The 22,744-nt window shown below is 64.8% G+C and overlaps 1 protein-coding gene across 7 annotated transcripts in view; it reads right to left on the bottom strand.

Annotated features, from left to right (window-relative positions):
- Window positions 1–22,744, bottom strand: part of MEGF6 (multiple EGF like domains 6) — an 88,357-nt gene that overhangs the window by 33,002 nt on the left and 32,611 nt on the right. For 6 of the 7 annotated variants that reach the window (XM_087858560.1, XM_087858563.1, XM_087858562.1 and 3 more), the window contains one exon: window positions 12,058–12,180. In XM_087858560.1, the coding sequence (XP_087714686.1) occupies window positions 12,058–12,180 (123 nt within the window). Of the gene's footprint in view, window positions 1–581; window positions 780–12,057; window positions 12,181–22,744 lie in introns of those variants that run through there. The other variant, XM_087858565.1, reaches the window with a different exon arrangement.

Raw genomic sequence — 22,744 nt, 5'->3', positions numbered from 1 at the left:
GATGACCGGCCCCAAGCTCTAAGGAGCTACCGAGGGGAGGCTGGCCCAGCGTGCGCACCAGATCTAAAGTGCAGGGAGAGGCAGGATGGACACAGACAAGGGTGCATCCGCTTTCCATGACCTGCTGGGGTCCTCCTGGGCTGACCACACCCCCAAAGCTTGGGGACTCTGGAAGGGCAGACTTTACTTAGGGACCCCAGAGGGCTCTCTTGAGCCTGCCTTCTTGCTTGACACCCCCACCTCCCCCGGGGCTGCCAGGGCCTGGGAAATGCCCCACCCCACCCCGTGCCACAGGCAAATGCAAGGGGCTGTTCTCTTCCCTCTGGTCAAGAGACCGTTCAGCTGTCAGCAGACCCTGCAGCCGGGCCAGAGAGGGGACGGAAGGTCCGATGACTCAGGGAGGAAGGGCCCTGTCCCAGAGGAAGCGGCCGCAGCGGCACGGCCCCCGCCCTGCTCCCTCCAGCCTCCGCGCTGTCAGCCAGCCGCCTGGGCGCTAGCTTCAAAAAGAGGTGCAAAGGGAGCCCACGGCGGAGCGGGGCGCCCGCCCCCCCACCCCCGTGCAGAGCCCGCCCAGCGCCCACCTGGCCTCCGGTCACCGGCGCTCACGGAGTAGCCCGCCTGGCCCAGGAGGCACGGGTAGCAGCCCCTCCAGAGGTAGCGGTAGTGCGTGCCCGCGACGCGCGCCAGGCCCCCCAGGAGTCCGAGGCACCAGAGCGCCGCCAGTCCCCCGCGGCCGCGGGACGCTCCCATGGCCCGTCAGCCAGCGGCTCGCACCCCAGCGGCCCCGCCGCGCTCTGAGCCCGGCGCCCCGCCCCTCGCTTTTATGTTCTCGGCTTTCCCTCCGCCCCCCGCAGGTGAAGGCCAAATCCTCGAGGCGGAGAGACCGCCCCCGCCGCGCCCCGCCCCCGCCCCTCCCCCGCGGGCCGCCCTGGTCCCCCAGTGCACTAGCCCGCGCCCCGCGCTTTCCGGCGCGGCGCGCGCTCTGGCACCCGGACACAGACCCGCGCGCACGCACACAGGCACCCCTCGGGCAGACACACAGGGACACGTGCACAAACAGACCCACGTGTGCAAATACGCACGTGACACACACGAGACCCTGCACGGACATGTGCAGCCACGCCGAACGCATACGTTCCCAGCACCCCCACGGAAGACCCCCATGCAGTAAAGAGGCCACCCTGGTAATGCTGCTCAGGGCTTTGGAAAGACAATCTGTGGGGTTGGGTTCTGTCAAGTGTCAGGTGGATGGGGAGCCAGGCCCCTTGAGTCCAACCCACCGAAGTGGAAACCCCAGGGGTAAAGACACCTGCAGCCCCCAAGCCTGGTGTCCAGCTCCCCGCACTATTGTGTCCTCCACTGGACAGGGGCTGGCACCTAGAGGGAGTCTGGGCGAGGGGATCCCTGCACCCCTGCAGCAGAGCAAAAATGGACACCCAAGCAAGGGCAGCAAGCCCTGGTGTCAGGCTCCATTAGCCCTGGAGGCACATCCAGCTCCTGGCCCCTGAACCCCGACTTTGCTCAAGGGCACAGCCTGAGGCTCTAGCTTTGCCTGGAGCGGGCAGCATCATAAGAACCTATGCACAGAGGCCTCATGAGCATTTGACCTGCAGCCCCATGCAGACCCCCGGAGGTCTCACCCCTGGGACCCTGCTTAGGCCGGCCCTCCACCTACAGGTCAATACTGGGACCAAGGCCCACCTGTGGGCAGGGTCCCAGGGGGCAACATCAAGCCCGTGGGAGAGAGGCACCACCTCACCTTGCCCAGTCCTGCCTGCAGTGCAGAGGCCAGCCCATCCCATTGGACCCTTGCCTGCCAGGCACCCAGCAAGGCAGAAACAGGCCTGCCTGGGGCCTGCCTGCCCGTCAGCCACGGCCTCCTGGGTGAGCCTGTCCTGTCCTCCCTCTGAACGGCATAGCAGCCCTTAAACTCCAGCCCCTCACCCTGGGAGCTTCCCTAAGTCTCCCTGATGGGCACGCTGTCAGATCGCTGTTGGCACAGTGCCTCCCACGTCGGCTAGCAGTTCATTCCTGCGATGTAAATCTCACTTTCCAACAGCTCACACACCAGTGCTAAGAGAAACCCGAGGGTCCCCCTGTCTGCAGCCACCACCAGGAGGCAGGGGGGACAGGAGGCTGTGGAGACAAGCTGTGTCTCCCAGGGAGGGGCAGAGGGACACCATCAGAAGCTCTGACTCAGAGATCACCCTCACCGTTGGGCCACGGGACCTGGGGTTCCTCCGTTGGCACCCCTCTGGGGTGAAGGCCCTGCAGAGACCCCTCAAAGCATCACTAAGTCCCATGCAAACTCTACTCTGACCTCTTTCAGGACCAAGGCCATGGGAGGAGGAAGAACCAAAGACAGGAAGCGGGGGACACCAGCCTCCGTCTCCGTGCAGCCCCCCACGTCCTGCCCGCCCTGGGAAAGGGCTCTGCCTTGTCCTGTGTCACGGGGGTGGGGGGCACAAGCCCCCATGGCCCCTGAGCACATGAGCTGTCGTCCGTCCTCGTAAAACACAGCACTTTCTCAGTATGAAACAGAAGTGAGATATCACCTTAATCCTTTTTATATTAATTACACATTTAAATGGTTTTATTTGGATATGTGGCATTAAATAAAATACGTTATTAATATCAATTTCACCAATTTCTTAATATTTTTAGTGTTGCTTCGGGAGAACTTAAGACTACACACGTGGTTCTTGGCTTGACTCACAGTCTACTTCCGTGGGGCAGTGCTGGTCTCCCCATGCCCAGCCCCCAGCTTTGCTACCAAGGGGCATGGACCTCTGTGCCTGTTTCCCCGTCTGTAATGAGGCAAGGCAATCACAGACCTACCGTGTATGAGGACGGGGTAAGCTGATGGGGACATTGACTCACTGAGAGTCTATAAGAGTCAATGCAAGCTGTTGGCCAGGTCTGCACACCTGATCCCCTGCCCCCAGGCCGAGCAGCGAGACCCATGCAATGCCCAGAGCTGAGTCTCAGAGGGTGGCATCCTGGGACCCAGCCTCCCTGCTCCACGGTGGATGAAGTCATGCTCCAGAAGGCATCCTGGAGCCCAGCCACGCCAGCCTGAGAAGAGCCAAGGGACCTAAGGACTGTCCCTATCCCACATAAGCATCTCCCCGGTACTCCACGGCCCCCTCCCCAACCCCAGGACCTCCCCTGATAAGCTGACTAGGGAGCACGGCTCAGGCCCTCTTGTCCCACCTAAGGGCAGCCCCCACCCTAGGATGTGGACTCCAGTTCACATCCCAGCCTGAGTGGGGGTCATTTACTCCCACAGCCCTCCGGGGCAGGGGCTGACGAGGGCAGAGCACAGACGTGGGGTCCAGGCCCCCTGAAGAGCCCAGGCTGAGTCCCAGGACCCCTTGTCTGTACAGTGGGCAGGACAGTTCTGGGGACCAGCAACATCTCCCCACCCAACTGAGGGCTACAGTGAGGTCCTCAGGGCCCGGGACAACGCAAGGTATGGGATGAGCTCCAGCAGCGTGACCCTGAAGGACCAGGGGGCTGCGGCGGGCTCTGGGCCTCCATCCCGGGGGCCAGGCAGGAGGACTCGGGCACGGCGATGTGGGGAGCGGCCCACCGAGGGCAGAACGCCACCAGCCGTGAAGACAGTGCCCACAGCCGCCCCACTGCCCCCACCCCCGCCCTGGTGCCGCCAAGCGCATCCAGGCCCGCGGCTGTGGGGTCTGGAAGCTGTTTGGGAAATGCTTTCTCGATGCGGAAATGCGGGCTGGGCGTCCCTGCCCGGCGGAATGTCTGTGTGTCAGCAGAAGGAGCCGCTCCCCCACCCGCCGGGCCGGCTCCAGCTTTCCTCTCCAAGCTGGGCGGCCACTGGGCTCCTTCGCCAGGACCCAGGCTGGGGTGAGGGCCCTGTGCCGCCCCACAAAGGCCACACTTCCCCCTGAGCGCTGGGCCTGAGCACCCTGTCTGGCCCCTGAGGGGGAATCCGCAGGTCTGGACCCTCCCCATCGGGCTGGGCACTCCCGGGTCCCCACGCCTCCGGAGGAGCTAACCCATCCGCAGGCAGAGGGGTGCGAGAGACAGGGGTGGCACCCGGAGAAGCCCCCCAAAGGTGCTGCCCAGGACCCCGAGGTGCCCAGACTTGAAGAATGCAGGTCCACTGGCAGAGCAGGCTCCGGCAGGGCAGCAGGCGCTGAGCACCCACAGGGAGCCGTGGCGCCGGGCGCTGGGCAGGGGCTGAGGCCAGGCCATGCCCACTCACAGGAGGACAGGCCACCCCAGGGGCTCCGGGCCCAGGCTCGGCTCGGCCAGCACCTCTGGTCGGTCCCCTCCCCTGCTGCTGAAGTCGGGTGCATCCCCTGTCCCTCGTGGTGGGGGGGGGGCAACAAAGAGCAGGTGGCAGAGCGGGCACCGGGACCGTAACACAACAGGCCAGGGACCAGATAGCCCCCGACAGCACCCCAGTGGCAGGAAAGAAGAGCCAGAAGGGGCTGGACGGAGGCTTCTATCAGGCTCCTCTTCCTCAAAAGTCCTCCTGGCCACCTCCGGTCCCTTAGGTGACCAGCGCCTGCCTGGCTGTTTCCACCCTGACGGTGGGAGCCCAGCCCCGAGCAGGAGGTCAGTCTTCAGCCTGGGGCCACACGCGGTCCAGCCTGCCTGCGCGCAGAGCGCCCGCCCCCCTCCCCCGTGCCCCGTGGCCCCCCGCCCCGCCCAGCCCCAGGCCGCTGCCTGAGTTTATTGCAGGAGCAGGGAGCCAGCTGGTCCCAGCACCAGCCTCATGGTAAACCCATCACCCGGCTGGACTCCTCACCCAAGCAGAGGCAAGGAAAATTAAAATCATGGTTGTTTCCGAGAGCGCAGCTGCCATTCCTGAGCGCAGCTGCCCCTGGCTGGGGCCGGGCGGAAATGAGGGCGCCCCCCCCTTCACACATGGGCCCCCCTGGAGAACCCAAGGCGGAGCAGCCTCGGTCACACACGCTCCTTGGGGGACCAGCCAGCTTGGGGGGCGTTAGGTGCCGGCACCACGCCAGAGAGCCCGGGGCCTGGTGTGGCCCGGGAGGCACGCGCGGAGGCCTCCCACGCACGAGTGCACATGCGTGTGTGCGTGTGACGAGGCCCTCTCCGGGGCTGCCGGCTGCCTGGCCTCACTCCCCGGCCATCGTGCGAAGGCTGAGGGGAGGCCAGGTCTAGTCCTGGGGGCGCCTGAGTGAATGCAGACAGCCCACACCTCAGGCTCAGCCCCCGAGGCCTGGCTGTCACTGAGGACACTGAGCTGCCAGGGACACACGGACGGCCCCGGAGCCCACGATGCACTCAGAGGAGAGGAGATGGTGATGACTGATCGACAGGGAGGTTTCCTGGAGAAGGTGCCAAGCCAGCCTGGGGTCAGGTAGTGGGGAAGGGAACAGGGGTGCCTACCGGCTCGCCGGAGGACATCGGGGCAGGGGCAGGGCTGCTGGTGCAGAGGCAGGAAAGGCTGGGGAGGGGAGCATGCCCGGCAGGGAGTCTGGCCAAAGCCGTGTGCCAGGCCCTGGTCCACAGCAGGCACCCCAGAGAGATGGCCAGAACCAACCAGCACATCGACGGCCAAACGCATCACCAGGCCCACATGCAACAATCCTGGCAGCCTGCTGGGCCCCGGAGGTCACTCCTGCTGTGCTTTCCCCACCCGAAGGCCAAACCCGACTACAGGACGCTGTGGTCACAGGGGTGGCAGTGAGCTCAGCCAGTCAGTGTCCAGGGCCAGCCAGCATGTGTGCTCCCCTGCCCGAGCCCAGAGCTGGCAGGGTTGGCCACCTCCCCTCCCACCTCTGAGGCCCCAGCGGCACACCGTAAGTACTCGAGGCCGCAAGTACTCAGTGCACAGCCTGAGCTCAGGGCCAGACACCGTCCACGTGAAATGCAGAGGGACAAGTGAGCCCAGAGGACTCCCCAGCTCTGACCCAGACAGCCATGAACCCCGACTCCAAGCATCCATACCCTCTTCCGAGGTCTGTTCATGAAAGATGCACTAGTCCTGGGGTCTTGCCCTGAGTTCTGGTGCAGCTGCCCACTCTCACAGCTGCTCTGGCAGGAGCCCAGGGAGCAGGGAGCAAGGAGGGTTTGTCAATGGGATTCTGGGTCTGGCTGAGGCCAGGGTGGGGTCAGAAGCCCAGCTGCCCAGCGGGGTCCAGAACAGTGGGGCACGACCGGAGAGGAGGCTCAGCCCAGACCTGCTTCCCACAGATGCCTGGAGAAGAGGCAGGGAGGGTCGGGAAGGGGCGGCCAGCATTGCCCAGGCAGGGACAGAGCCGCGGGCTGGAGAATCCAATCAGGGGGCTGGACACTGGGGGGAAGAGGCCTTCAGGACAAGCAGAAACTCACAGGGAAGGGACCCAATCAGCCGGGGTGAAAGATGGGAGAAGCAGAGGGGAAGACCTCTCCCACCTGCCAGGCAGAGACAGGCCTGGTGTGGGAGCCCCCGCCCCCCGCGAGGAGCGAGGCTGGGAGGGGCTGCTGTCCACACTCTCCCAGACTGGCTTGACACGGCCCCTGCGAGCTTCACATCGCTGCCACCCGCAACAGCCCAGCCTTGCAGCCAAGGCCCTGGACCACCATGACTGCAGGTGGAAGTGGCCGCCCCACACAGCAGGCCCCCTGCTCTGTGGTGGAAGCCTCCAGGGCTGGGGACAACATCCGGGCTGACTCCTGTGCTGTGCCCTCCCCACAGTGGGGTGGGGTTCCCTGGTAGCACGTGACCACCTCCTCTCGCCGAGCCCCGAGTGTGAGGACCATGGCCTGTGGTACGGCAGGGCTCAGGGGTCGGACCCTGGCCTCCCCAGCTCCCGCATCTAGCTCTTGCCCTGCAGCTAGGCCTGCACCCACAGGCCCTACCGCTGGCCTCGGGCACCTGGGGCTCAGCAGCGTCGGCACCTGCAGGCCGCCCATCTGAGGTCTCCGCCTGGAAAACTGCACTGTGCCCTGGGCTCAGGGGGTCGGGCAGGCCCGCGGGGCAGGCTGTCACCAGCAGGCTCTGACTGCTGATGGTGACAACGATCATTTCTCCTGCTTTGGCCTTGACCACGGGCATACCCGTCAGCATCTGCTCATAGAGGAACAAACGTAGCCATCTTGCCTGGAAGGATCGCGGTTCTCGGCTGGGCTTGCTCACCTGTGTCCAGAGGACAGGCGGCCAGGGGACCAGGCCCTCGCAGGTACGACGCAGGGGCTTTGCGACCAGAAGGCCCGAGCGCCCGCTGAGCTCCGAGGCCCACGGGCGCACGACGAGCCTTCCAGGCGGCCTCTCCCGTACCGGTGTCCACATCCGTACGTGCAGGTCACTCCACAGATATTTGCCGGCGCCCACCACATGCCAGGCACTGCCAGCTTGGACAGAAGCCCCACCAGCTCTAGAAGCCAGCAAGCCAGAGCAGACAGCATGGGGACCCCCAGACGGAGCTGAGTGCCCAGGACGTCACTCTGGGCTTTACTCCCCACCCCCCGACTATGTGAGCCCAGGGTGGCCTGAGCCCCGACAACAGAGCCAGCCTGGCGTGCGGTGTGGGCTGGACAAGGCATCCTTCTTACCGTTACCATGACAGTTCCCGCCACCCTTCCCATTCTGATCCAGCAAGAGCAGGGTTGTCCTGGGAAATGCAGAAGTCCTTCCAGGGATTAACGCTCCCTCAAGACTTTCCTGGGGGGGGTGGGAGGCGGTGGTCCTGCCATTGGAGGAACCAAGGATTACCCCAGGAGGGGGGTCAGAGAAAGCCCCTCACCCCCATGAAGGGCCTATGGAAGGGCAGTCAGGCTCCCCGGGTGCCACAATGAGGGTCCCCAGCAGCTCCCACGGCCACACACCCCCAGGGCACCGCCAAAGGCCAGCACAGCTGGCTCTGGTCAGCCCGTGGCCCTCCCGGCCCAGAGCCCAAGCCCTGGAGGTCCCTAATCTAGGCCTGTCACTTCCCACATTCTTGCCTCTCCCTCGGGATGGCAAGAGCCTGCAGCCATCTCCTGGAGGCCAGTGGAGGCCAGGCCAGGAGTCCGGCCAAGCAGAGTGGGAGTGAGAGACAATCCCTTGTCCAGCTGCTGCCCAGGAGGGAGACAGGCCTGGAGCCCATGGCCACAGCCGAGGTGGGCGGGGGTGGGCAGGCAAGGCCTACAGAGGCTGCTTCGTGCCCATACCACTCCGAGCACACGTGCCTCACAGCAGGTCCCCTTTGTGTCGCCCGGGGCCCAGGGGTGCATAGAACCGCCTGCTCCGTGCAGATGCCCGAGCTGGGCCCACGGGAGCTGGGTGCAGGCACACCGTGACTGTCTCGAGGCCTCGAGGCCCCCACGGGTTTCTCACAGACATCCCGATGCAGACCCCAGCTTTGCCCGGCCATCCCACAGCCAACGAGGAACCAAGAAGCCGGGGTGGGCATGCCCAGCACCCCCAGGAAACAACCAGCTGTTCTCGAGAAGGACTTCCACCGGAGAAAGCCCGCTCCCTGCACAGCCCCTGCCTGGCAGCCCCCGCTGCCCCTTCCCCAGAGCCTCCCTTATCTCCTGGAAGCAGGGGGGTCAGAGTGGTGGGAACCGCGGGTTGCCCGCCGTGGGAAAGCCGGCCTGTAGGCCTCACGTTCCACCCGGGAGACAGCCTGACTCTCCAAAGAGCAGCCTCATCTCCCCTGGGAGTGGGACCGAGACCTCCCCCCGCGGTTACAATGTCACTGTGGTCTTCAGGCCACACCATCTGGCCTAGCGTGAAGCTGGATCTTCCGGATGGGGCGCTCGGGACCGCGTACCCAACAGCCAGCAGTGGGGTGGGGCAGAGACCTGCCAGGGGGTCTTGGGAACCGCCCCCCCCCGGCCTCGGTGTAGTCTCGCCAACCCCAGGGCCTGGTCCCTGAAGACCCTAGTCAAGAAGCAAGTGCCCCGAGGCCAGGTGGAGGACAGTCCAGCTCTGGCTGGGACAGCCCTTCTCTCCACATCGGCCCTCCCGCCGAAGCCGGCCTGGGGCTGGGAGCCTGCACAGAGGCTGGGCCAGGGCCCTCGAGACACTTCCCTGGGGCCGCTGCAGTTCCCAGAGAGGCAAAATTTAGCCTCACTTCCTGGAAAAAGAGACTAAGGTTCAGAGTCACCCAAGGTACTAAGCTGAGGCTCACCGTGGGCCTGGTGGACACCAAAGCCTGGTGCCGGGATGGCCTTTCCAGAGGCGCTGGCATGGACAGTGGGGCAGTCCTGGACAGGAGCTCAGGGCCCCCGGGCTGCCAGGGCATGAGTTTTATGGGGGAGCCCACGTTTCTCCCCAGGGCCTGCTGCCTCCCTAAACCCACCGCCCACAGGTTGGGGGTGGGGCTGACACATGCCAGAGACGGCGCCCTGGGAAGCGAGAGACGCAGCAGCAGGCGTGCAGCCTCACGCATCTCCTGGCCTCCCCGAGCTCACGGCTCCTGCTCCAGGACGGTGTCCCAGAACATGACAAGCACACGGGCCTGGCCGCACTCCCGGAGCGAGGGCCAAGAAGCCCTCCAGCCAGGCTCCCGTGCCAGCGCTCAGGTGTTTATAGTGTCCATTCATCACTCCGAGCGGTTTCTGGGCTCACCCCACCGTCAACTCGGGGCGCACCACCCTACGTGTGAGCGAGCAGAGCCGTCCTTCCCTTGGAGGTAACATCTTGATGTCCTGCCGGCTCTGCTCGCTCACGGCCACCGGCCGCCCCAGCAGTCCTGTTTGCTGGCCGGAGCTGCAGTTTCAGGGGGGCTGGGCTGGGCTGGCAGGGGGACAGAGAAAACACAGCAGGCGCTTGGCTCTCGGCTGCCGGCCGCGCGGTGACTCGGGGCTCCAGCCATCCCAAACACGCAGGGCTAGGGGTCTGCAAACTCCCAGAGGCCGAGGCCAGGGAGGGGCCCGGGTGGGGAAGAAAGGGCCAGCACTGTCGGACGCAGGGTCTGAGGCCAATCCCCCCAGCCTATCCTCCCTCCCGGTCATTTTGTCCATGGTGCTGCCCTTGGACAGCTCTGCCAGATGGCGGCGGCCTGGCCCGCCCTTTGGGACCTGGTGGATTAAGGGATTCCAGACCTTCCCAAAGGAACTTGGGGAGGTTGCATTTGCAGGCCCTGTGCTATGCTGGCTCTGTGCAGGGCTCTGGCCAGTGGCTGGATTGCAGACTTATCTCCAAGGACCTAGAGATGTGTCCCCGGGCCCCAGGTCAGCACCGGGAGCCCAGAGCACAGGTCAGAAGACCCCCCAAGTGTGGAGCAGCCTCAGCATCTGCCCCAGGGCTTCCTGGACACAGGCAAGGGGTTAGGGCTGCTTGCCCAGCTCTAGGGGCCGAGGACCAGAAGGGTCAGGATGGGAAAACCAAGGTCCAGTCCCCATCTGGGAGGCCCCTGGGCTAGAAAGCCCCTTGTGGTGGGGGCCCTGATTCCATCAAACTGTGCACCAGCCTGCTTCCCGAGGCTGGAGACCCCGCTGCAGAGCTGAGGACCGGACGGGCCAGGCCCGGTCAGGTTGGGCAGTGTGCCAGCAGCAGATGGGGGCTTGGACCAGGATCCTCCGTGGGCACCTGGGGTGAAGCGGGGAGAACCTCAGTGGAAGCAGCATGTATCTTGCACGTGGGCACCCTGGGGGCGCACGGTGGCCGGGGAGGCTGGCAGGGGAGCTGACGCATTCAGGGCACTCCGCCCTGGGCCTGGCACGCTGTGGGCCCCTAGGGTCGTTCACTACAGCAGCACCTGCTCCCGGCTTGGAGGGGTACACAAGGCTCTGAGGGGAGGAGGCACCTGTTCAGCCACTTAGTTCCGAAGGCACTGCACGATGCTGCCGGGGGGAAATCGCAAACACGGTCCCCAAACCCCCTGGGACTCTCCCACGGCTGCCAAAGCTCTCCTCACTGGCACCAAACCTCCAGCCCTGTATTTCTACAGTGTCGATGGGCTTTGGCATGAGTGGGGCGGGGGCTTGGGCGGGAGGGAGGGTGTCAGCAGCAGGGCCACCCTCCTCACCCCTGTCTGGGGAGGCGCTCCTCTCTGCCCCAACTCCCCCTGCACTTTGTGCATCCTGGGGTGGGGGTACAGACCCCGTGGGTTCTGTCATCCCAAGGGGGCCCATTTCACAAAAGGGGAAACCAAGGCCGAAGCCAGGACTTGGGTGGGTGACATGGAGATGCTGGGCTCCCCTCTCACCGGCCCTCCCCGTCAGGCACAGGACCCCTGTCCCTGCTACCATCGCTCCCCTCCCTCCAGCCTCCTTCTGGCCATGAAAACGCTGGAAAGGAGACTCAGCACAGGGACCCCTCCATATGGCAGAGCACCTCCACCAGGACAGACCCCTGCACCCCCAGACCCCAGCCTGGCAGGCTGTGCCCTGCCTGGCCCTCTGACACAGCTGGAGACAGTGCTCTTCTCTGGAAAGGAATTCTGGGACATGGAGAGGGGACAACAGTCCAATGTGAAGCAAGGGGACAGATGCTGCCGACCAGATGGGCCTGTGTTCAGAGGGGCCCACGCTGCCAGAGCAGGCCTTGGGGTCAGGGGTCAGGTGGGGGCTGCAGCAGACAAAGGAGTATGACAGGGCACTGGGGGGGTAGCACCGGCCTCCATCCCCTGCCTTCTCCCTGCTTCCATCTGTCCTGCTCCCTCCCTACCCCAGGGAATCTTCTGCCTGTTCTTGATTTTGCTGACAGCCTGCCAGCAACCTCGGGGCTGAGGGAGAGAGTCTGCCCAGGGCTGGCCAACACCTCTGGCCCAGGCCTCAGCAAGTCCTAGTCGGGGTGCGGTGCCCACCAGCGCCACATGCTGCCCAGGTACATGCCCCCCTCCCAACGGCCTGTGCTTGGGCCGGCCGGCCACCACCTCCCTCCCCAGCTGCATCTCCCCCAGCACAGCCCTGGGGCCCCCCAACCACATCAGGTTCTCTGATTCCCCCGGGGCTCATTTTCAGAGACACGTGGATGCCCTAAAGGGCAGAGAGGACCCCAACACCGGGGCACCACCCGGGGCAGCCCAGGGGACCGAGAAGGTGGCGCCCCAGGGACAGGGGCAGGGGTGCGAGGCTGAGGCTGGGCCATGGCGGTAGGAGGCGGCAGTGGGCGACGGGGGGGCTGGGCCCGGGGCCTACCTTGGCAGGTCCTGCCGTCTCCCTGCAGCTGGCGGCCGGGGGGGCAGCGGCAGTAGAAGCCCCCCACGGTGTTGTAGCACTGGTCCTCACAGCCCCCGTTCCCGCTGGCACACTCATCCACGTCTGTGGGGGCGGGGGGACACTGGTGAGCGGCGGGGAACTCCCTCCCAGCCATGGCCCACCCCAAGGCCCAGACCTGAGAGGCCACAAGAGGGCACGGACCAGCAGAGAGGGACAAAGCTCCCCCTGCAGACAGGCCCCACGAGAGGGGGACACCCGACAGGCCCGTCCAGCAGCAAGGGAGGCCCGTGTACCTGGGTCTCTCCGCCAGGACAAGCGGTCTGTCCCGCGGCACTGGAGAGAGACTTTCCAGGAAGGCCATGCAGGCACAGCTCGGTGCAGGAGTGGCCCTGCTCCCCCGTAAAGGAGCCACACCTGCGTTTCTGGGTCCTCACGAGAATGGCCCATGCACGTGGTTTCTGGTCCCACGGTCAGTGCTCCAGGGAAACCAGGCTTCCCCCCGCTCTGAGGCCAGGAGGGGCCCCTCACAGCTGCCCCCAGACCTGCATCCCTGCCCCACACACTCCTAGTCCCGGCCTGCCGGAGACCTTACGGAGCCACAGCTGCCAACAGGGAGGGACATGTATGAGGTACGGGGGTGGGGGGGAGCGGGCTCCTCTGCCCCCCAGCACCCCCACCCCCGTGCTGCCCATCTGAGGTCCGAGAGGGGTTTGCTCTCCTCCTGGCCTCTCAAGGCCAAAGGCCGAGCTCCCCTGGTGTCTGGGGAATGTGACCCAGAGGCAGGCACAGACTACACAGAGACCCCAATGTGCCACAGGCCACGGATGGCCAGGTGCCAGCATGGCCCACAGGGAGCCAATTCTAGAAAGCACCAGGCCCTTTCTGGCCACACAGGGAGCAGCCCCTCTCCCAGACGCTTGGTGCTCAGACAGCCCCCGTGCTGGCATTCCCAGCAAGGCTGAGCCTCCCCGAATGGCTTCATCATCTCTGCACCTGCTTGGAAGGGTCCCTGCAAGAGCCCGAGTCGGGCTGAGGCTACAGCCGGCCACAGTCCCACAGCAAAGGCCGTGGCCAGAACTCTCCTCACCACTGCCCGGAGGCAAGCATCAGCCCAGGCCTGCAGAGGTTAATGCAGGAACTTTCTGGGAATTCCTAGAGCATGACGCAGGACGAGACACAGGTCAGCCCAGCCCAGGGATCAGAGCCGGGGTGCCCAGGGCAGCAGTCAGCGTGGGCCAGGGGAGACAGCGCAGCGGCCAGGTCCTGCAGACAAGGAGTGGGCCAGGTGGGAGGTGCGCAGAGAAGCTCCGGGGCCTGTCCTGACCGTGGGGCTGCTCGGTGGGGGGTAGGGAGGCAAGCCGCCAGGCAGGCAGGCTGTGGACTGCAGGAGCTCCCTCACAGCTGCTGGCACGCTGGGTCCACGGGGGCCAAGCACACGTGGCCACAGGAGCACCAGGCACCACCGCCAGCACCCCACCCTGACCCCACTGGCCGCCTCACACCCACAGAAAAAGGCCTGGGTGCTGGCCTGGCACTCATGATGGGCACCTGCTGTCTGTCTCTGCCTGCCACTCTGGATGGCGTCCCGGAGGCACCTGGCTGCATCCATGCCCCTGGCAGCACACCTTGGCTCCAGAACCCCCAGAAAGCTCCCCACTCCCTGACCGGGCTGAGCCCCGTGTGGCTCGGCGTCAGGCAGACTGCTAGACACCTGTGTCCACCTGTGGCTGGACCATGCCATCCTCAGCACGGAGACAGGACCCCACTGGTCTTGGGGTCCCTGTGCCCGGCACAGGCCAGCACGCAGGGGGCCGCGGGACACCCTCAGCAAACACCAAACAAACATCACAGTCCTCGAGAGAACAGGAGGGGCAGGTGGCTGGCCCTCCCCAAGGCCCCTCCTCAGGCAACAGCAGCCCAGACTGAGCAGGAGGTGATCCTGACCAGAGCCAGAGAGGGGCAGAGTCGGTGGGCTCCCCCTGCTGAACCCCTGCTGTGCACGTGTCTGGAGGCCAAGGATACAGACAAGGGACCTCAGCATCCTGGGCAGGGGGACAGCACAGGAGAGGGAGGGGACGATGCAGGGGGAAGGGCCCAGGGAGGGGTCATTGCCCCTCTTGAGGCCATCTTTTTAAAATTCCACTGCACCCATGGAGAGGGCCAGGGGGCAGCTGAGGGACCCCAGGGTGGTCACAGCCCTGCTGGGGGCAGGATGAGGCCAGCAATGGCCCCTCCCTGGTGCAGCGGCCAGGCCTGGGCCGGCTCACTGGGCAGGCATGGGCTGGGCCCATGGGGCCACAGGGAGGCGGGCAGCAAAGGGCCCAGAGCCCCTGAGCAGCCTGGGAAGGAAAGATGGCTTCAGGAGCTGGAAGGGCTTCTCCCCAACACTGGGGAGCCTGTCCTCTATCAGGGCTCCGGGTCTGCGCAGGAAGACTAGAGCTGCCTGGGGGGTTCTAGAAGTGGATCCGGGGAAGTGCGGGCCCAGGCCAACAGGCTTCCCAGACCTCATTGGTTGGCTGCTTGCAGAGTGACCCCTCAAACCACCAGCAACCCCAGTGCGGGGTGCCCTGGAGCCGAATTTCAGCAGATGACCCGATGCAGCCTGCACTCCTCTCTGCAGCCCAGGCCCCGCTCAGCTCTGGCCTGTCATGCGTGGACCAGAGCTTTACTTGGGCAGGTCTCCCTGCCCTTCCCGCTCACGAAGCCAGTCTGGGGGTGCATCTCACAACCCAGTAGGTGGGGCACCACATGGGCCCCTCCATCCGGCGTGTCTCAGGGGCGGGGTGGGAGGTCCTAGGCCAGGTCCCGGCCCTGCTTGGAGCCTGCTCAGAGACAAGCCCTCGCCCGAAGCTGGGGCCTGTCCGGACGCTGGCAGAGAGCATCACAAGCGCTCGGGAAGCACGGGTCCCCAGACCCTGGCCTCTTACTCAAGCAGCGCAGCGGTGCCCCCAACCCACAGCGGGCGTGGCAGCTCTTCCACGGGCTCCGGCGTCCGTCCAGGGACACTGGGCTTCCTCCTGGGGTGGGAGTCACTATCCGCATCTTCTGGAGGGAGGCTGCCTCTGGCCCTCAAGCCAGGCCCCTGTGAGCGTGCAACATAGACGCCGATTCAGAAACACTGGCCGTCCCTTGCTCCTTCTCACCAAGTCCCTCCCCGGGCACCCTGCCCTCCCCAAAGCTGCCAGTGGCTGGTAGTGGCAGAAGAGACAGGAAGCAGGAAGCCAGGCTGCAGGACAGGGAGGGTGCCCTGCCCCCGGCCCTCTCCACCCTGAGAAGACCCTTCCACCAGCAGAAAACACTGCCTCCCACTACAAGTGAGACACAGATTTGGCAAAGGACCCAGCAATTCTGCTCGGGCACACGTGCCCGGAAGACTCGAAAGCAGGACTCCTATGGACACTTGTGTGTGCATGTCCGTCACGGCACAAGTCCCAACAGCCAGAGCTGGAAATGACTCGGACGTCCAGCACTGGGCAAACAGATAAACACACCGGCTGCATCCACCGTGGAAGATGAGCCACGGAAAGGAGCACCACACGGGCCGCGCCACGCGGGCGAACCACGGAAACGTTCCCCGTGGGGAAGGAAGCCAGACGGTGAAGGCCGCGTGCTGGGCGTCCCTCTGCAGGGACGGTGCAGGCCAGGCCACTGCAGACACAGAAAGCAGGTGGGTGGTCCCTGGGGGCGAGCGGACCAACAGGCACGGGGTCTCCTCGGGGGCAACGAGCACATTCTGAAGCTAGGTAGGGGTGGCGGGTGCGTGAAAGTGTGAATGACCTAAATGCCACCGCGTCATTCACTTTTAAAAGGGTCAGTTTTACATGACATGAGTTCCACCCCAATTAAAAACAAAAAGAAAAGCAGCAAAAAGCCCTCCTCCAGCCGGATCCCACACCACACTTCTCCAGGGGTTGGTGCAGAAGGGAGGGGAGTCCGGGGCGGCCACCCCACCTGGCAAGGGCTCCGAAGGCCCTGCAATTTCAGCTGATGGGCGACCAGGTGCTGCACTGCAAGGAGCCCTCACCACGCTGCCCCTTTGTCAACCTCCCGGGGAACGAGGGGGGCCCACGCCCCACGGCCAGCGTGCCCCCCACCCTCCCCAGCCACCAGCAGTCCAGGTACAGCGATGGGCTCTCCGGTCGACTGTGAGGTCCAGCCCAGCCTGGTCTGGGCAGTCGTTTGTGGACCACAGAGCCCCAGGCAGGAAGCAGGTGACAGAAGGCACATGGCTCCAGGCTCCCAGAGCCAGGCCTGCCTGGTTCCACAGCAGGGCGACCCCACCGCAGAGTGCCAACCACCCGGCCCACATACGGCAGGGGCCCCATGAACACGAGCCTCCCAGACCCAGCTGGGACCTGGGCTGTCACCGGCTGGCTGTGAGCTGGAGGAGACCCCCCAGGACAGGAGACACTGCCCCCAGGTCTCCCCTCGCAGGGCAGGACACGGCCCTCAGAGCCACGCCTTCTTGCCGGACGGGCCTCAGGTTGCTCCAGGCGAGCAGGGCAGGGTAGCGGCCACAGCAAGCCGGCCACACATCAGCTGGGCTGCAGATTTCCCACCGGGAAACCACCACGTGGGGCACCCACTGGGGCCCCCGGCCTTTACATTCTTCGCTGCCTTCCAATCCGGGAAGGAGGCAGGACCCTGAGAGGCAGCCGCCCGATGCGGGAGGGCAGCATGTGCCTTCTGTCCAGCGGGCCAAGCTCCCAGCTGGGCCTTTCTATAGTCCGTCCAGCCAAGCCCCGACTGCCCCTTGCCCCTCACCGCCCTCCAGACAGACCCAGCTGCCCCCGCAGCCCTGGTCTAGGGCGGCAGGAACGTGAGAAGGCGTGGACATTCCAAGGGTAAGGGGCAGCACTCCAGGCCCCCAGCCTAACCATCAGGGCCCCGGAGCCAGGCTGCCCTCCCCTGCCCGAGCAGCCCTCACCCCCGACCCTACTCAACCTCTCCCCTCTCAGCCCCACCCCCAGCCTGAGACCCACGTGAGGCCAGCGGACTTTCCTTCCTGGGGCCCAAGCCTCTCCCGCCGCCCCTGCCCTGCCAGGCTGCTCTGGGTGACCTGGTTACCCCCAAACCCATTTTGGGGCCCCTGCAGTTTCTCTGGCTGGTGGAGGGGGCGCAGTTCATCTGCCCTGTGTCCCCCAGGCACATTCAGTCCCTTGCTGGGAGTCTGCTGGAAGGGCCCCGCCACCCTGTCTGTGAGGAAGAGGAGCCCATGAGGATGGGGGGATCACTGTGCAGCATGAAGGCCGAGACCCCCCAGAGGAAGACCACTGAAACCCAGTTGGGGGGGGGTGCCTGGGCCTCGAGTCTGCGGGACAGTTAGCCCTCATCTTGCCGGCCCACCTAGGCCTCGGGCTACCTGTGAGAAGCCAGGATTTATGAGGCCCTGCCTGCCAAGGAGCCCAAGAACCCTCCCTCCCCACAGCCAGGTGTCACCCAGACAGGCCAGGGCTGCTCCCCTCTCAGCCGGGAGGGCCGACGAAAGCCAGCGGGACCAGAGTCGGCCGCACAGGGCTCAGGAGCAGCGGGTGTGGGGGGCTGGTCACATGGGTACACTTCACGGAGGGCCCTGGGGGCGAGTGGCCTGGAAAAGGGCCCCCCTGGGTTGGGACGGGCAGCCTCTCATCCCCTGGGCTCCGCTGAAGGACAGAGTTTCCAGGTCTCGGAAGGGGGGCGCCTGAGAGCATCCCACAGCCCGCATGCCAGACGGCACCAACAGGGGGAACCCCCTGTCTGGGCAGGACGTACGCCTGCCTTGCCTGCCTCCCCAGGAATGTTCCGCCCCCAGAGCCCAGCTGCCCCCCCCTTCCCTCGGGGGAGATGGGACAACTGGGGCTCCCTGTGTGAGCTTGCTCTGCGGGCCCCCGTGCCTGCTCCCGGCCGGAACGGGTTTGGGCCTGCCGTGGGAGCCCGCTCAGGGTGGGGCTGAGGAGAGGCACCCCGCCCCACCCCGAGGGACCCCCCCCCTTCCCGTGCATCCTACTGCATGTCTTGGGCAGGGGGTTCCGGCCTCCAAGACAGGTTAGACAAGGCCCCAGTGGGGGCTCCAAACCAGCCTTGGGGGCATCAGGGTCCAGTGCAGCCCGGGTCACCAGGCCCCTGGCTCGGTCAGAGCAAAGCTGCAGAAGGGACTTGGTTTTGACCCAGGAGAGTGGGAAATCCACCTAGAGTCAAGCAAGGGAACCGGGGGCGGGGAGGTCCTAGCTGCAGCGAAAGGTGGTGTCCTGAGACTACTGGGACAAAGGGCCACAGCTGGGGAGCTTGCCCAACAGAAATGCACTGTCTCTCACAGTCCTAGAGGCAGGAGGTCCAGAATCAGTGTCACTGGGCTGAAACCAAGCTGTGGGCAGGACCACACTCCCCCCGGGGCTCCAGAGGCCAGGCGTCCGGTGCCTCTCCCGGGAGCCGGTGTTCCTTATGGGGACGGCCACAGCCACCTCTGCACCCAGGCCTCCTCAGGAATTCCAGGGGGAGCTCCTCCTACCTCCGGGGCCTTGCCCACCACAGCCCCATGCTCAGACGCCCGAGGCTACAAGCGGGCCCTCTGCAAGTCTGCTGGGCTCCAGCCGGAAGCTGGGTAAGGCCGTGCCTGGAAGTAGGGCTGAGGTCCCACAGGCACGGGGCCCGGCTGGCCGGGCTCCCAGGCCCTGGGTGAACAAGACCTATCGTAAAAACCCTCTGGGCCTGTTTCCTCATCTCTGAAACAGGGAGAGCCATGCACGCGGTGGAGGGCAGCCAGGGGGACCCGGGGGGCCCCTTGGAGAGCACTGAGGCCCAGCCACTATTCAATTCCATTCGGGTCAAAAACGAGAGCCCTAAGTAGCACAGCCCTGGGGCCCAGCTTGGGACCCAGGCCCACGCCAGACCCTAGACCCCGACAGTCCACCATGGCCGCGCTGGCCTATTATGGACACGCGGAGACCCCCCTGGGCCGCACAGAACCTCTCCGAATTCACCCACATTCTCCCAGCATGGTGCTGCCCCGCCAGGCACCTGCCTCGGCTTGTCCCTGCCGCTCCCGGGCCACATTCCCTCCCGGGCCAGGGCCAAGGAGGAGCTTCCTGGCTCCAGGGAGGCGTGCACCAGGTGGGGCAGGGGCCAGGGCCGGCAGCCAAAGGCAGACCCACCCCGGCCCTGGGATGAGGATCTCAAAACCTGTCCCATCGCTGCCCAGGGCAGGGGTCTCCGCTGTGGGCCCCCTTTCGAGGTGGGCTCAGCCTGTCAGACGGAGCAGCCCTCCCTGACCTGGGCACTGCACGATTTTGGCTGTGCTGAGGGGCCATCTGTGGCTCCACCTTGGGCCCCCTCCCCACTCCCGCCCCAGCCAGGAGCTCCCGGGGTCAGAGTGGCTCAAGGGCCCGCGGTTCACCTGGGCCTTTCTGTGTGTGACCAGCTTGCCAGTTTCCAGATTGAACTCCAGGCCCTGGGTCCAAAGAGACCCCCGTGAGCTCCCGGGGGCAGAAAACACCACACACATTTTATGGGGTTGCCATGGTAACCAGCAGGTCCAAAACCGTGTGCTAGATGGAATTAAATTCACACGAGGAACCTCAACACCTGACCGTTCCAATATCAAGTCACAATCATTTGTAACAACGACAATTAGAAACCAATGGCTCTGAGCAGGGGGACGGCAGGAGGGCTGGGCAGAGAGACAGAACCATCAAGCCATCCCCGTCCATCGGGAGACCAAGGAAATGAGGCGTCCACCAGCACGCTGAGCAGTAGGCCAAGAAAGCACAGACAGCACAGAAGGCAAGCCCGGAGGCCGACCCCGATCCCAGGAGCAGGGGGACGCTGCGGACAGAGTCGGGCAAGGCTGGGCCTGAGGCTAAGAAGGCCAGGCTCTCGTTTCATTTTGTTCTGAAATAGAGTCTGTTTTTTAGAGAAGTTTGAGGTTTAAGGGAGGGTTGAGCAGAAGCACAGAGTTCCACGGGCTGCCGTCTCCCCAAACACAGCCGCCCGCCCCCCGCACTCACACCCCACCTGCACGTGCTGCACCCGTCCCCACGGTGGGCAGGACGGACACAGCACCAGGAACGCGCGCACACAGTTCACGGGAGCCTCACGCGTGGTGCTGGGCGTTCTGGGGGTCTGACAGACGTGGCCCGACGCGTGCATGCCACGACAGTACCACACACAGTGTCTTCGCTGCCCTAAACGTCCCCAGGGCTCAGCCTGTCCGTCTGTCCTCCCCCAGCCCTGGCAACCACGGTCTTCGCACTGCCTCTGTGGCTTTGCCTTTTCCAGAATGCCCTGTAGCCGGAACCACCCAGCGTGGCCTCTTCACATACACTTGCTTCCCTCGGTGATAGGCGTCTACGAACACGCAGCTGTCCACGTGGGTTTCCAGGAGGACGGCCTGGGGGGCAGGGAAAGCCCCGCAGGTTCAAGGGAGTCCTTCCCATCAAACCCCTCCCTGTCTGTGGTTTCCAGGGCAACCATGGAAACCAAGAGTGGGTCGCCTAGAAACGGTCAGACAGGCCTCACCCGCTCTGGATTTCCAGGGTCACCCGGCAGTCCCCTCTGGGAGAAGGTCACAGGGACAGGTCAAGAGTGGGGTGCTGGGTTCTCCCTCTCCCAAGCCTCTCCCAGAAGATTCCAGGGCTCAGCTCTTGGCCCCTCTGTGTCCCCAAGGCCAGGCGCGGAGGTGGCCTGGGGTCAAGTGAGGCTGCAAGTTGTCACCTAGCGCCTGCCGCACACCCTCGTCTCTGGCAAGCAGGGCTGCCATGGAGGAAGAGGGCCTGCCCGGCAGGAGGCCACCTTCGGAAGGGGAGGTGGGCGCCGTCCCGCCAGGCAGACGCTGTCACTGGCTCTGGCCCGGAAGTGGTGGAAAAAGGAAATTGGGGCTTCCAGTGGAGCTCTGTCGAGGCACAAGAGCTGGCGGGGGGGTGGGGGGGGAGCTCTCAGCTGCCAGCCCAGGCAGGGCCCCTGAGGTGCGAGACGGGGTAGGGCTTTCATCGAAATTGGAGCCAAGGGGCCCTGGAGGCTCCCAAGCAGGCCCCCAGCGGGCAACTGGCATGGAGGTGTCACTAGTGACACTGAATGACGAGGCCCGCCCTGGGGCAGGACCAGAAGGGCTGCACCACCTCCTGCCGCCAGCCCAGGACCAGGACTGCCTTCCCCGACATCACACAGAGTTTCTCTGTTTACGCTGAAAGTTATCGGGTTTGCTCTGTTTATACAAATCAGCTTTCAAATATGTGGGAATGGGGCTTTTTTTCCATTTGTTTCCCAGAAAACAAGACAAAATGTAAAAGGCCCAGAAGGAAGCCAAGAACATTCCTTGGTTCCCCAAATGTCCAGGTCTCCACTCACCCCGTCAGCGAGTTCCCGGGATGGCTCATGGCTTCAGCGGCTGGGGCTGCACCCGTGACAGGAGTGAGGCTTAGGAAGGGCTGGTGTGGGCTGAGCCATGCACACTCTGAGCCAGCTCTTCTGTGTGTGTGCATGTGTGTGCATGTGTGCACTGCGTGTGTGTGCGGGCATGTGTGCACGTGTGTGCACTGTGTGTGTGTGCGGGCATGTGTGCACGTGTGTGCACTGTGTGTGTGTGCATGTGTGTGTGAGTTGTACATGTGTGCACTGTGCATGTCCATGCATGTGTGTGCATTGTGCACTATGCATGTGCATGCACCGTACCTGTGTGTGCATACGTGTTGTACACGTGTCTGCATTGTGCACGTGTGCATTGTGCATTTGTGTGCATGGCTGCCTAGGCATGTGTGTGCATGTGTGCACATGTGTGCATTGTACGCGCGTGCACTTTGCATATGCATGCATGTTTTCATGTGTGCACATGTGCAATGTGCACACGTGCACGTGTGTGCATTGTGCACGTGTGTGTGTTAGGTCTCTCTCTGTCCAAGAACCCTGATTTCCAGACTCACAACCAGTCCATCCATAGCAAATCTAATCCCCGGCATAGTCGAGACCTGAGAACCGTGCAACCCAGAGGCCTCGGAGGCCCTGTCCCCAGGCATCCTCCCTCTGGTCTGGACAACAGGATGTGACACCCTCTCTGCATCTTGCTCAGTTTCTAGGCCAAGGTCAGGAAGGGCTGGGGGGCTCGGCCCCTCTTTCCTGAAACACAGCCCAGAACTCTACCCAGACGGGGCTGGGCCTCACTGGGAACCCAGCCACCCCAGAGGGGGAGCCACGAGCGGGGCTCTGACACCGTGCTCGATGCCTGGTTGGCCCCCCACACCTCCCTGGTGTGAAACCCTGGGGCTGGACACTCTGGAGCCTCTGGTCAGCTGTGCAGCTCGCCCACCAGGAGCCCCTCAGCCAGGCCCGCCCCATCCTGGACTCCAGGGGGGCCGGCAGCCCCTGCCCCCGCCAGCTCCTGAGCGGCTACAGCAGAGGGGAGGAGCCGGGCCCCCTCAGGACTTAGCCTCCAGTGGGCCAGCTGTTCTCCCCAAGCTCTCCAGAGAAGCATTCAACTGCCCACGCGGGGACCTCGGCGCCACCCGCCTCTCACTACACTCCTTAGCCCACACAAGGGTCACTTCTCCAGGGGCCTCCCACTCTGCCGGCCAGCTCAGCCCCCTGCCCGGCCCGGGCCCTGCATGTGAGCAGCACCCCAGCTATGCACGCACATCGCATGGACCTCTGCAGGTGGCCTGTCCCATCTGCCCAAACCCTTGGCAGATACTCACCGCCC

This window comes from Ursus americanus, chromosome 33, assembly GCF_024610735.1.
Source record: "Ursus americanus isolate L20-20 chromosome 33, mUrsAme1.1.p, whole genome shotgun sequence".
NCBI classification, from domain to species: domain Eukaryota; kingdom Metazoa; phylum Chordata; class Mammalia; order Carnivora; family Ursidae; genus Ursus; species Ursus americanus.
Note: the sequence above shows the minus strand (reverse complement) of the source record. Positions and strands in the feature narration are given on the sequence as shown.